Raw genomic sequence first — 15,348 nt, 5'->3', positions numbered from 1 at the left:
TGTTAATGAAAAGTCATTTTTCAGGGAGCAGTTTAAGAAATCAAATTGATACAGTTCTTTGAAAGATGGTCTTTGTTCATCTCTTTCTGGAATGATAATTTTGCAGGAAAAGTGAATGAAAACAAGGTGCACTGTGTTGTATTACAAACGTTTTGTTCTTTTCCCTAAGTGTCCAGTCGCTAAGGATAATTGTGAATTTTGAATCCTCACCTGCTTAATCTATCTTCTTTCCACAAGATACCCAAAAGGCAAAATTATACCCAAAATTATTAGATTGTAAGCCTATGCGGCAGAGTCTTGCTATTTACTGTTTTACTCTGTACAGCACCATGTACATTGATGGTGCTATATAAATAAATAATAATAATAATAATAATAATAATAATAATAATAATAATAATAATAATAATAAGGCACCTCTATCGATTTTTGCATATTTGAATGTAGAAGTTGATTTAATCAACTGGTCAGTTAGAAGGCAAGCAGATTAAGAGGTATGTGTGTGTATGTGAATGTGAATATATATATATATATATATATATATATATACACACACACACACACACACACACACACACACACACCAGAGAAAAAGAGGCAGAGATAAATAAAATAGAGTTATCAGTTGGTTAAATAAAAGTCTGGACTTCAGGAGCATAAAACCCAATCAAGTTGCTGCAAAATGTTAATATTTGAAACAGCTGTCAGGGCAAAATTCTTCGGCTTTTCTCCTTCATTAGCACTAGAACACTGAAACCAAGGAAGTGAGAACACCCATCAGAAATCTTAAATATTTATTGAGGCATCTCTGTTGCTGTTTGCTGTTATTCGCTCTCTCTTTCTTTTTTTGTCAAGCTTCCCTATACCCACACAAACTTCCGACTGTTTATTTTTTACCTGAAGGATGTTGTTCCGTTCTCTCTTATTTTATTTCTGTGAACAGGAGATGCTTGAAGCGACAGAATTTTGTTTCCTGGCAGGGTAATTTGTTTCACAATGGAGCCTAAAAAAAGATGAACAATCCACAGCAGAAAACAAAATACAAGATGACATGCCATGTATACTTGGGAAGAGAAAACTGGAAAGACTATGTCCAGTTTTAAAAAGAAAGCAGCATATTTATGTCAAGGTCACAAACCCAGTTCTCAATTGCATTAACTGCATGGGTTATTTTACCAGAATATGGGCGACTGTGCTACTCTTAATAACTAATAATTCATGCTTATTAGATATACTACTCAGCTCTAAGTGTGGTTAATGAAAAAAGATTGCTTTGGTGGAAGGAGGCTATAGGCTGAATATTCCAACAATAAAGACTTCTATAATGGCTATCTTTAAGCAAGCTTATTCCTCGTCTTGTAATGAAGAGTTTTCTAACGTATCTTCCAGATCTTTGTTTTTAGTGCAGTTGAATAGTTACACATTTGCTGTGCAAGATCCACGGGGGAAATGCAATTCTTCTCTATCTAAGTCTATCTACTGTGGTTGCCCATATACAATGTCATCAGTTAACCCGTGCATGGAATGTCAAACCTACTTCTCCCACCCAGCCCCAGCCCCAACCCCAACACACACACACACACACACACACACACACACACACTTTACAACATTTTGTGAATTTTACATTTATCTTCCCTTCTTCAATTGTCCCACTGAAATGCAAGAATGTTTCTAATCTCTTCAAGGGATCAGCATCTACCCTGCTCCCCACCCTCACCCCAGTGTAGGAACATATGAATTCTTGATTCTCCTCCAGAGAGAGGAGTACTGACCAGATGGGAAGTGAAAGCAGACAAGCAGCTCATACAAAAGCATGGTATATATTTAGTAGTTCAAAACGCAGTTTGCGTTCTAAGCTAAGGTTGGACAAGAGGTCTGAACTCAAACAAAGAATCCAACTCTACCTGCAGGAAGTTGGCTAGCCTGGATAAAAGCATTCAATGGCATTTTCCCATCTGATTTGTTCACAATAGGGAATGCGGATGCCTGTTGGAGTGTGGTCACTTTTTTCAAGATGCCTCCTGATGGCTGCTGGACTATCTGGAAAAAAATTCCGGCAAAATATAGCGCACAGCAAGCATTACACATGGGTATAAACATATCCAGTCACAATAAATTATTTAAGATGCATTTGAAGTGTAATACTTGCATTACGACTTCAAACTTTTCTAGTTAATGTTTGTGGTTAATTTTTACATGCTAAATAGTTTTAAAACTTTAGATCGCACAGGAGAAGTTATCCTCAGGAGGTCTCATCTGAAACCTAATCATGGAGCTCTACATAAGATGTGCATTCATCATACTCACTTTCACAGATACATTTTAAACAGAGGAAGAATGCCTGCAGTAAGCCAAGCTTCCCCCTCTCATTCAGCTGGTGAGAGAGCAATGCATGAAAGGAATGTCCAACAACAGTATCCACATCTAAGAGTGGGGCTTTGAATTGGAAACTTACTGCAGAACACTCTTACCGGAGGGGGTTTAGAGGTTGGAGTACTTCATGAACACCAACAAAAGAGGGTAGATGGATCAACCCCAGAAGGTGCTCTACAAGTTATCTCCTAGAGCTACTTTACTGGAGAAGAATGCTAAATATATCTGTCTCTGGGATTGGGCAGTTTCATTGTCAAGACAGATGTATTCTTTAATCTGTTGATGAGGGCTGTGTTACATGCTGTCCCTGTGAACGCAATGTGTTCCTAACCACCGCTGTTAAATTTCCAGGCAGTCAGAACCAGTCTCAAGTCTACCAACCAACTATAACAATGCCTGTTTTCACTACTCTTGTCTTAATACTTCTTGGGAAGCACACGGTAGACTGGGGCTCCTGCACACTTCCATTACATCTGAACTTGGCCCCAGACAGCACTCCACTTTGCCAGTATGTCAACCTGCAAAGATGACCTGGGACAGGGCACCCTTTTCTCTGCAGAAATATCTAATGAGCCAACTAATTGGCTGTTATGTTCGCAAAACCCAGACATGTGTTTGGCTGCTAAACACCAGACTGTAGCACTACTGCTTCCTGCTACAGGTTGCTTGAGCTGGTACCATCCCAGAGATTTATATAGAGGGCGTAGTGTTAGTTGAAAAGGTTAAAGAGTCAAAATGAAACCTTAAGTTTAAATCTGTTCGAGAGCATTTTCTCTTGAGCCAATCAAGACTCTGAACCACTTTCTAGCAATAGCTGGAAAAGGTATTTTGCCTCTCATTTACACTCTATGTTTATGTCTTTTTATTGCAATGAATATTTGATTTGAGTGTATACCACCCTGATATCTCTTGGGATGAAGATGCAGTCTATCCATTTTTAAAGTAAGTGAAGAAATACTTTCTTGTCAGAAGGAAATGGAATAAGAACAAGGGTGGCCACACTTCAGGCTTACAGGATCTATTTAGTATGTTTCTCTCTGAAGATCCATCCACCGGACCCAAATGAAAATAAATACTGATTTAAGGGCCGAGATTTAGGAAACAGAGTGCCTCTGAGCACATGCTCAGCTGAGAAATTTGTTTTCATCCATTAACTCACTCCTGATGTCTCCCCCTCTCCTCCCAGCATTCTTCATTTCAGCAATTTGGGATAGAAGAGGAGCATTTTTCGTTAGTTGCTATTGTTACACAATCCAGGAGTCAGGAACCCTGGCTGATCTACATCCTGAGGCAAAGTGCCGCCTTTTCACCTGACACATCTCCCGCCGCTTATTTTTCTACACTGTTGAAGGATGCAACAATACACTGAGGGGAAACTCTGAACTCAGGACAGTGTGTCTTCTTTGCACTCCCACCAATCCATTATACAAGAGCAGGCACTGCCATCTGATAAACAAGTTCCTTCAAAATGCCTGCTTTGTTGATTTGATTTTTAAAGAGGATCTTGCCCAGTTAGTCGAAATCCATTTCAAACTGGAAGTCAAAAGACTCCTCAGAAGCCAGAATAGTTCGGCAGGGAATTCTGTGCCATTATTTCATCGTCTGCCTAACATCCGCGTACTCAAAGATTGCTCCCTTCTTCAAAAATTATTGACTTTCTAAATTTATATCTTAGATGTCAGTTATACAAAGAACAAGAAGGACATATTTTTATTGTATGCCAAGAAACTGCATGGGAGGGAGGGACACAGAGTACATAGCCCCACCTGTACACTTAGCAGTACACCTGTGCCAGCAATGCCAACTTAGCCAAGCCAATTCAATGGACCAACTTCCATAAACACCCAGACACGTGCCAAACCTTTGCAGAGAAGTGCCAAGTAAAAGTTCTCTTACCAGCTGCTTTACCTTCACAGCTTGTGAAGTCCGAACTGACTGAGAAAGAACGGAACTAGGATGTGCAACTCTGATCGTCACCGGTGTCCCAGCAACTGGCATTCCAGAGGTGGCTGCAACCGTAGTCAGGGTTGGTTTTACAGCTTGAAGCGATGCTGCCACAGCAGAGGACGAGGCTGATTTTACAGAACTAAAAGCAGCAAGAGTGGCTGATGACACTGTAGGGGGATGGACAGGTTTTACAACCTGAAGGGAAGTAGCACCTGTTGTCACTATTGCCGTGGACGGGGTTGGACATACAGCCTTCACCGTATTTATTCCTGTTGTCAGTTGAATGGAGGGGACAGGATTGGGACCTTGGAGGGAGAGCGTCCTTATGGGCAAGGCATGGGCTGGCTGAACAAGTGGAAGAGAACCAGATCCTCTTGTCAAAGACGTACAGGAGACTGGGCTTGACATCTGTGGGGAAGATATCCCCACTGGAGTTCTAGGTACTGGTCGTCCAGGTGGAAGCGAAGTTGTAGTCACAGGACCGCAATTAGCAACTACAGACGAAGTTGATAGTGCAGTAGTACAAGTAGAAGCAGTTGTTTGTGGTACAGACTGCTGAAGACACTGTTGTATAAAGGTCTGCGTGTTAGGCATTAACTGCCGTAAGGCAAGCACGCTTTTCTAGGCAAGGAAGGAAACAGAAAATTAGATTCAGCATTTCTCTTTCACAATCCACACTGCGCTATGCTAAATTCTGTTCATTGTTTGACATTATCGCTGCCACTGCTAAATTAAGAGCATCAGTAGCAGACCCGGTAAAGTCTGACACTCATCCCATTTGATCTTCAGGGAAGCTTGCCAAAGTTCAAGTTGTTTACCTTTGTAAACATTAACAAACCTGCACTTCAGCAGAAGTCTTAGGCGCATTGATTAAAACTCTCCAAAGGAGGGCTGATGCAAGCCTGGGCCATTGCATCTTATAGGCAAGTGTACTTGCCAGCAATTTTACACTGCTTTTATATGTATTAGGCACATATCATAGAAACAGCCCACATCTGCTGGAAAAGGAAAGCATCTGTATATTTCCCTTAAGCAAGCTGAACTTGTGAAGCGCACAGCAGGATATGACCTTCCATCCTGTAGAGCCAATTTCTATTCCACCTCTTCTGCCAAATTAACTCTCTTTGGTTTCAATTTAGCAATCAGCTAGTTTTTCAAAGCTTCACAGCTTCTCTGGTGAAACTGTTTAACTTGTGCAGTTTCAGTAGTGCAAAGTCTTTCTATAACGGAGACTGTGTAATTGATATTAGCCCTATCCAGGTATTCACCTGAACATGTGTAGGCAAATACCATGTAGGGGACAGGGGTGCAAATGAAAGCCCCACACCCAATGGGCTCCTTGCTAGACCATGCTCCATTCAGCACAAAGATCTTGAAAGGGATTCTGTGCATTTCTGCCTGAATGTGCTTAGAAGCCTCCATGTGGTTTGGAACCTTGCCTTATCAGAGTTCTTGATTACAGATACTTTTCCTGATTGCAGAGACTTTTAAGCACAACCAAACAGACTTAGGGTGCAACCTAAGCATATTAAGATGGGGGGAAAAGTCCTATAATAGCATGGCTGGATGGGAATGCTGGGAGCTGTAGAACTTTCTTCTGTCTAAACATGCATAGGACTGTGCCTTTAGAAACCCTTTACAAACCTTTGCGCTGTTCGCACAATGATCCAAAGAGGAGCCTGTGCATAGGGATGTTGGGGGTGGGGCTTGCATGCACACCCCTCCCCTGTACAGTTTTACCCTACCCACATTCAGGCAAATGCCTGAGTAGGGCTGCTGGTGACACAATGTAGCATTCCTGTAGCAAAACTGCAGTCCCATTCATCAACGCGGTATAATCTTAGTGCACAGTAGTAGCCTCTCCTCATGTGATAGTGGATGCCATTAAAATGAAATTTAAATTTTATGCTTTTGCATATAATTGATTGGTACTTTGGAAAAATTGTTTTTACTCATATAGGCCATTTCACCAAGCTACCTAGAGTTCAGGAAGTTACAGGTTTAAAATGAAAATAGAAGTGTTGCTCATTTTGTTTCTGTAGCGGAACACCTTTCAAATCCCGTGCTTAATGCAATTCAGAGCAGCCAGATGGTTCTTGTAACTCAGCTGAGCAACGCAATTTGCTCTCAGATAGACCATAGACTTGGAAATCACTGACAAATTTAAAGCTGCAGCCAACTGCACATGCTTAGGACGAGGCTTACTTTAAACCAGGCTTCACCAACCTGGTGCCCTCCAGATGTTTTGGATTGCAACTCCCAGCATTTCTAGCTATTGACAGTACTGGCGAGGCTGAAGTCCAAACATCTGGAGGGCACCAGGCCGGGATAGGTTGCTTTCAACAGTACAAGATTGTTCCATGAACAGTATTTGTGTAGGGAAGTTGTAGATCCAGGGGAATTTTAGGATGTTTTTAGGATGTTTTAATAATGTATACTAAGTTTTTAATTCAGTTTTATGTATTTTATACTTGTTGTTCCCCGCCTCAATCCAGATGGAGAGGCGGGTAAGAAATAAATTTATTATTATTAGATTACCTGTTCTGTCTTACTACTAGGTTCAGGAGGTAACATATCTTTTCATACAAACTTTCCCTGAGCTGTAACTGCTGTTGGGCTTATTTTGGTTTTACATGGTATTTTAAAACTTTTAAAGCTTTATACTATGTTTTGATTTGCTGCATTTTATGGTTTTAACTGAGAGCCTCAACTATTGGGCAGTATAAAAATGTAATAAAATCAATCAATCAATAGCATATACCTAATAGAAAGCTACAGGGTGTTACAGCTTTCTAGCACATGTATTACCATATCTGACAGAAAAGAGACTTGTTTGGTTACACAAATATCTATATTGTTGCCTGCTGTGTTTAACATCTGAAGCAGCCCTAAACTTGATTAATTGGGTACAAAGTTTCAGCTGATGGCTGCTTGCCATCTCCAAGTCCATCAAGCCACCCAACACACACACACACACACACACACACTGAATTGCACTGGAAGCTAGACTAGTGACCGGATAATGTTTTGTTTATCTGAAAGCAGAAATGCTTATAAAGAATTGGTACTAAAGTAATGGCCCTGTTCAGAAGATGCCTTAAACCATGGCTTAAGCCAGAAAGCTGGGCTATGTTCAAAAGACACCTTAAACCATGGCTTTAACCATGGAGAATAAAGCAAAAAGCGTTATTCACCGTAGTTAAAGCCATGGTTAAAGGTGTCTTTTGAACACAGCCTGGCTTTCTGGCTTAACCACCATGGTTAAAGCCATGGTTTAAGGTGTCTTCTGAACAGGCCTAATGTCTTTGCTGTACTTTCCAAAATTCTTATAGGCATGTTTATACAAGCTTAACATACCCACATGGCTTGCTGTTGCAGATATAAGGACCCACTAGTCAAGCTAACAATGCTGTGTGACCACAATACATACCATGGGGCAGAATTTCCATGTTGGGGCTTTGGGTTTCACTTTCCCACACCACATCACTGAATAGTCTCATGCTGCTTTGCTTTACCATATAATTGCCCTGGCACTCCAAACTAACTTTGCACTGGATAGGCCAGAATCATCACTACTTTGATATTTAAAAGCATACTAGAAATACAGTAGAGCAGATTAAGACATACCTTCAGAAAGGGTACAAGATAGGGCTGGGGAGAAGACTTTAGCTCAATGTACAATTTTTTGGTAAATTCTTCAGGTTCAATTTTAGCTTCCTAGGTAGAAAAAAAAAATTGTAGCACAAATGCAATGCATTGCTCCTCCAGATATGCCTACAACAGAGTTCACCAATTCACTGATATTCTAGGACTAATGAGTAACTTCACAAGCTGCATATTTTATTCAACTACATTATAAATTAAAGAAAGATTATATGCCTGTTGTTAATAGCACTCTGTTTATGACCAAGTTTCTCAGATGACAAATAGGCAATGGGGGCAAAGAAGGGAGGTGGATTTCCAAGTTGTTCCTGGAAAGCTGGAAATGCACCAAGGTTGTTTAAAAAAATACCTGGCAGGTTACATGCCTTGAGGGAGAGAACTGTTCTATGAAATATTTCCTGCTACATGACTACAGAAAGAATGCTCTGCCCAAATCATGGAGTCACCTTTCCGCTAGTTTAGCAGATAAGGATTAGAGCCTTATATTCAGGGTCTGGGTGATAATACAAAGCAAACCCCTTGCTATTGTTTCCGTCTTCTTTCCCTTCCATTTACGACAGATATATGTAACACAGACTACTATAATTAAGAGGCAGGAGTTACTGTGCCTTATACCTGACCCACACAGGTAAAACAGAAATAGAAATATGGTAGTGTGATCATACACATTGGGCCTGTTCGGACAACACACTAAGCCATGGCTAGGCACCTAAACCTTTTGCAGCAAACCATTAGCGAGTGTGTTTAAACCGTGGTTATGTAGCCACCATGGTTAGGAATGGTTCACACAACATGCTAAGCCATAATGTTTAGCTCAAAATGCCTAACCACTGTGTGTCATCTGAACAGGGTCAATTTCTCTATTCTACAATTATCTTGCAAAATGGTACCAGATTAATGCCAAGTCAGCCTTATGGCAATTATGACACTTTTAAGCTGCAAGTCCCTAAAACAGGGTTGGGGAATCTCAGCCCCCTCTTGGAGGCCATCCAGCCACCCTGCCCAGGTTCCCCAGGACGTGCCCCCATTCTCCCAAACACCAATGGCTTGGTGGTTTCTCGGCTTTTACGCAATCCCCACTGTGAATTCTAAAAGGTTGCAATGCCACTTCTAAAGCTTAGGTAGCAGCAATATGAGCTTTAAGATACAGTATGCTGATATCTCTGGGGTTTTGGGCCCCAGCCCCTTTGCTTCTGATCCAGCCCTCCACTGAAATACCCCCACCCCACCTGAGAGCTTCTCTAAAATGGAATCGCCCCTCAGGTTGAAAGAGCTTCTCCACCTCCACTCTAAAAACTTTTCAGTGTGTACAAACTAGATTTCCCTAGTTTTATCACTTGCATTCTGTATATTTGGAGACACTGTAAGGGGGAAAAGGAGAAGCATTTCAACATTCCATAATTTCTCTTCAAGCAACCATCTTTTCAGTGTAGTTTCCAGCCTTCCCCAGGAAGATGTACAATATGATGTTCTCCTTTCGTCAGATGGCAATACTGGGAACTTGTAGAGCAATTAGAGTTCTATACTTGGAAATAAGTCACTGATAAACTAGGCAGCCAAAGGCAAGAGTTGCGTGGACCTATAAAATCCCCTTCTGATATTATAATAAGCCAGATACCATAAACTGGGAATGATTCAGTCATTCAGCCTGACATTACTGAATTGCTCCCTTCTATGTCACACTAAGGACTGAAGACAGGTGTGTGAAGATGGGCAATGAGTTTTGACAACTCCAGTCAAAACATTGTAAGCCTGTGCACAGCTGAAGTCCCAATGAAACTACTTCCAAGTATTTAGGATTACGGCAAAAATACTTGCAGATGAACTTTTACCAACAGACTTTGTACCAGGTTCTTCACATTCTGCCCCATTTCAGGTGCTTGAGGCCCACTGCATGCCAGTTTTATTAGCGTTCCTAGAAAGTTCTTGCACTTTTTCACGTTTTCCAGCATTTCCTGCCAAAACATCAAGAGCAAGAGAGTAAATTAATGCATCCTACTCAATTGTTCTGAAGTAGGTATGCGATCTTTATCTATTTGGCACTTACTGTAGAATTGCTGGTTTGGTTGCCTTCAGTGTTGGGAACTGGTTTTGGAACAACAGATAGTACAGAACTATCAGAAGGGATAGATAGTACAGAAGTATCAGAAGCAAGAGGCTTTGCTGATGGCCCCGTAATCAAAGACTTCGCCGTCGTAACTGTGGCAATACTATTTGTTGTGGCTACTGACTGAAAGAAATAAAGTATTATTTAACTTGCTAATTTCATTTCTCTCAAGAATAATACAAAAGCTGCTGCTACATTCATTCAAGCCATGTTATGCTTCTATAAAGCTGCATAATATGGCTTATCTCCCAGATTATTCAAGTTTAATGTCTTATTGATCTCTCACAGAAATATCCAGAAAGGTTGTGTATGAAAGTGAGTGCCAAAGACAGCCCTTTTCTGCAGTGGCCCTACTTTGGAACTCTTCCCTTGGGGGCAGTCCAGCAACCCCCCCCCCTTCTCTCTATGTATTTAAGCACACTTTGAAAACACATCTAGGATGGCCTACTTCCTCCACACCTCATTTAGGCTTCTTCACCTTCTCCCCATTTTACTGCATTGTGTGTGCTCCAGTTACCTCAGGCCCTTGCTTCCTTCAGCTACACAGAGCCACAGCTGTGTCAGAGCGAGGTATTCCCTAGTCAGCCGGGCGCACTGAGCAACGGAGGGAACTGCTCTGCTGGGTATTCATATCACAGAGGTCTTGTTGTGTTCTCCAACACCCACAATGCTGTTCTTTAATGGGAAGAGGTTTCTGAAGGCTCACTACCCCCAAGGCTCAACATTGTCCCCAAACCAAGCACTGGCTTCCTCTAATGCTCAGCTTTCCAACAATCTTTCCCACTGACAACAGCTAAGTAGTTCAGGTGACGGCAAACAGATAAACAGAACATTACAGAAGTAGTGTATCACCGTTACTACATACACAGGGAAATCTACACATGTCGAAGATTAAAAGTAAAGCTCTGCACATTTCCCTCAGCTACCAAAAACAGTGGATCCAACATTACTGATGAGGCTGACCCCTTTATTGCTCCAGACTCCACAAAGAATTCAGAAAGAAGTTACCACTATAGACAGGGACTGGCCAATACTGATCTCTAAACTGATCTGGTACAGCAGGTATTGACATAGGTTGTTTTGCATCTGGTGACTAAGAAAAAGCTTCCCTGTTCCTCACTGGCAAGTGCATCTTTCCATATGAGTAAAAAAAAAATGGAGCTAGAACAGCATATTTATACCACTACCATTTTGTTAGATCTGTGAACCACTATAATAAAACTATTTAACAGCTAGAAGATTAAATGCCAGAAAATAAGGTAAAGTCATACCTGGATTATAGCAGGCTTCTTAACAGTAGAGGTAATGGAATGAGTTGTCCGAGACACTGTTTTAACAGGAGCTGCTAGTACTTTAAATACCTGAGTTCCAGAATTCTTTCAGAAAGACAAGAGAACAGATATTATAAATAAACAGATTAAAATAAAATGTCAGGTAAATAGTCAAATACACCTTACTAAGAAACACATACAGTTATTTTTCCTAACATACTTGAAAGTTGTGACAAAGCCAAATTTATCTATTTAAAGGATATTTATATTGTGCTATATCTAATAAGATTCCCATGCGGTGAACTATAGAGGGGGATATGTATTAAAAACAAAATTAAAATATTTAAAATCAAATTATGCTAATAAAACCATGTCTGGTCAGTCAGGGAAGGCTTGTTTAAATAAAAGAAGTGGCACTAAATGCAAATCAACGTTGGTGCTTGCCTAATATCAACAGGCAGAGAGTTCCACAGACAGGGAGCTAATAAACTGAAGGCTCTACTTTGAATGGACTCCCAACTGCCCATGCAGAACCACCAGGAATGCTAGGAAGATCTAAATGGATGCAGTTGAGTATCGTGATACATGGCAAGTAACCAGGGCCGACGTCAAGAGTAGGTATAGTTGAGCACCTGCCAAGGGCCCACAACCCAGCCCGGGCCCACTGACAAGAGCCCTGTGACAAAATGATAAATGGTGCTATTCTTTGTATGTGGATATTTAAGAGTTTGGTTCAGGTTTGGATTTGCTGCAGCCAATGCTTTTATTTTCAGGAAATGGTAAGTAAGTGGGAAGGGGGAATTAGAATGGTGTCGTCTGATTGGTTGGTTGATTTGAACGGAGAGAGAGGAGGGGGAGCGAGAGGACAGTTTGACAGTTTTGGAAGTTAGTTAAGGAGAGTTAGAAGAGTCAGTCCGAGTTAGTGGAGAGAAGGTTAAGGAGTTAGTGAGGACAGGAGTGAGTGAGGTTTAGTAGAGGTTTGTTTCAAGATAGTATTAGGAAAGCGAGATTATAAGATTTGGAGATGGTTAGTATTCCCTGGGAGGTTGAGAGATGTATGTGGATGAAGTAGAATAATCTTAAAGTATCATTTAAAATCTTTTTCTATATGAATAAACTTTGTTCTTATTTTGTTTAACAACCACATCTGCTCGGTCATTTGCGTTACTTCAGGTAGACAATACGTACACACACTCACACACAAAAGCTTTATTATTCCCTCATTCTTTTAGAAGATAAAGAACAGGGTGGTGGCAGTGAAAAAGAAGTTTGATACTAGACGTCACTGAGGTTGGTGACGCTACAAGCCCCCTGGACTTGCCCTTCCTCTTCACCGTTGCAACCTGCTTGTTCACCTGCCTCTCACTCTGCCCAGACAATGGTGGTGGTGAGAAAGAGGAGAAGGAGATGCCGTTCCCTGCTAGCTCATTAGTTGTTGTTTTTTCCCGCTAAGCAAGCAAGTAGGAGCAATGATGGGAAAGGATGAGGAGTAAGAACAGTTTGCGACCGTGGCAGCAAGAAAACAGACTCACTGATGAGGGGGGCTACTGAGGGTGGGCCCACCAAAACCTGGAGCTGGCAATGCAAGAAGTGGAGGTTTCATGTTTAAAGGTAGGCAAAGTAGAGATGTTATGGCTAAATGGCATCTAGGACTACAACTATGAATACATGTTTTTATCTGCTTGTATGGAAGAAAGCATTTTTGAAAAGGCAGGAACCGAAGACCCTTAAACTAAGCCCTCCCTTTAAAGTTTGTTTTCAAAGGATTTGTTTGTTTGTTTTATTTGTAATCTGCCTTTCTACCAAGAAAAATGGCAACCAAGGTGGCTTACAATCGCAAATAAAACTTGATTAAAATAGTAATAAAACAAATGCATTAAACACACACACAATTAAAAACACAACTGCTCCTCCCTACAAACGGTGTCAATAGAAATGCAAAGGAATCCTACATCTAGACTAGATCCACTCATTCACAAGCCTATATCCATGAAAATGATACTATACTAATCCAGGTACCATGAAAAATCTACAGCAGCAAGAGTATTTAGAAATATAGTATAAAATTACCTGTACAGTCTGTATTTTGACTGTAGGTGCATTTGTAGGTATTGACCAACTTACAGTTGTGTTATTTTGGGTCTGGTTTTGGGCTTGCATTAGTGCTTGTTGAGAAACCAACATCAACTGACCAGTGTTACTTCTGACAAGAACTGTTCCTGCAGGGGGAAAAACACATACACACTAATCATCAGACCTTGCTCTTCACCAAAAATGTGTAGTGCAAGTGTACAAGCCTGAGTTTGCTTGATTGAAGTATGAATCATGCTAAACAATATATTCTTAATATTCTGCATTTTCCTTAATAAAATATTGCAGCACTTCACGTTTCCTTTCTGGGTTGCTCTTTAAAACAGCAGACTACTACATTTTTGAAGTGCACCAATTAGTGTTATGACAAGTGTAGCTTATATTTTGACCTCATAAAAATCCATCAAGCATATTTAAGAACAAGAAAACCAATTCGGAATTAGCTTGCTCATGGGTCTTTGCAGTCAGATCTTGCAAACAAGATGTTTCAAGACTCCTACAGTTATTGAAGTATGATTAAACACAATTGGCTCGGCTTTATTACCAATTTGACACCAGTTAAAGACAGCTCTCACAAGAATTTCTGGCCTGTTTTTGACACCCAGCATAGTCAACTGCATTTAAATTGCTCCAAAAGCTAATGTCACTGTCACAATAAGGAACTGTGCACTTCACGTGCTCTTGAGGTCGGCTTACACCTACCGGTTTTCGTAGGGGAGAGACCTCAAGTTTGATGCTCTTTGCCAGGCAAGGCCCCTATGAGCAATCCACACACAAAGACCACCACAGGAATTAAACACCCTGATGGAACACTTATGCACGAGTCAATATTTATACACAACATGTCTTTCTCACTGGCAGATTCTCCTACTCAAAATGAAGCCCTTATGAGAGACACTACTAGAATATAGTTCACATTGAAACAGCTGAAACAACACACAGGACGGATCATGGGGAAAACAGCTTATGCAGACACTATCCAACTACAATAGCCTACACAGATTGAAAGGTTATTGGCTCTTTGTACTCTAGGACACACCACACACAACCATTTTCAAGTAGAGGAAAGTACAGTCCTCCTGAAGAACATCACAAGCTTCTTCCTAGTGAAACAACAGTGACAGCTCTATTGTACACATCTTTAGAACAGCACCTATTCACTGATGCAGTACACATCACTGTTTCTGGCCTGGTTCAGACGACACTCTGGGCTTTGCGGTTAGCTTAACCATGTTCAGCTGTGGTTACTGCTAACCACATGTGGGATGCTTGCAGACAACACTTTTAACCCTTTTGTGGTTAAGTTTTCCTTAACCACATGCTAACCACAAAGTAGTTAGTGAAGCACCTGATTCCTCCAACTGATGTGCCCTGTATCCTAGCAGCCCTAGCGCTAGGAGCCCTGGCAGTTACAGCCATCAATTTAGAGCAGGCACCAATGAAATCAGCAATTACATGCATGCATCACCCCGTTTAGGGAGCACTTTATTTATTTATTTATTACATTTCTATACCGCCCAATAGCCGGAGCTCTCTGGGCGGTTCCTTTGCTTTCTGCATTGCTATGCCTGCAATAACTCTACAGTCATCACAGGGGAGGCAGAAGCCTTCCTGGACGTCTGCACTAGCTGCGTCATCAGGCAGCGCTGCCACAGTAATGAGAACCTGAGGGGTGTAATGGCGCTTCAACAAGGTAGGACAAACGGATGCTTCGTATGGGGAAATTGCAAGCGGGGATATAAAAAGCTCTACTATAAGCATGCTTTGCTAAGAAGGGCAAAAATCGCTCCAAAAAACTAATGCAAAACACAAAATGGCAGCTGCAGAAAGCGTATCAATCAGCAGACCAGAGCAGCCATAGAGCCCGCTGGCTAGAGCGGCCCCGCCTAGCTA

General features: G+C 41.2%; 1 protein-coding gene across 1 annotated transcript in view; it reads right to left on the bottom strand.

Annotated features, from left to right (window-relative positions):
- The window catches only part of TAF4B (TATA-box binding protein associated factor 4b), a 58,546-nt gene extending 44,978 nt beyond the window's left edge, over window positions 1-13,568 (bottom strand). Inside the window, exons 1-8 of the mRNA XM_063129829.1 lie at window positions 13,435-13,568; window positions 11,365-11,469; window positions 10,034-10,216; window positions 9,819-9,941; window positions 7,951-8,040; window positions 4,273-4,944; window positions 1,908-2,043; window positions 898-1,003 (exon numbers count right to left, since the gene is read on the bottom strand). Of these exons, the coding sequence (XP_062985899.1) occupies window positions 898-1,003; window positions 1,908-2,043; window positions 4,273-4,944; window positions 7,951-8,040; window positions 9,819-9,941; window positions 10,034-10,216; window positions 11,365-11,469; window positions 13,435-13,548 (1,529 nt within the window). The 5' untranslated portion in view covers window positions 13,549-13,568. The remainder of the gene's footprint in view (window positions 1-897; window positions 1,004-1,907; window positions 2,044-4,272; window positions 4,945-7,950; window positions 8,041-9,818; window positions 9,942-10,033; window positions 10,217-11,364; window positions 11,470-13,434) is intronic.
- Between the last annotated feature and the right edge of the window lie 1,780 nt (window positions 13,569-15,348).

The sequence above is a fragment of the Elgaria multicarinata genome, chromosome 7, assembly GCF_023053635.1.
Source record: "Elgaria multicarinata webbii isolate HBS135686 ecotype San Diego chromosome 7, rElgMul1.1.pri, whole genome shotgun sequence".
In the NCBI taxonomy this organism is placed as follows: domain Eukaryota; kingdom Metazoa; phylum Chordata; class Lepidosauria; order Squamata; family Anguidae; genus Elgaria; species Elgaria multicarinata.
Note: the sequence above shows the minus strand (reverse complement) of the source record. Positions and strands in the feature narration are given on the sequence as shown.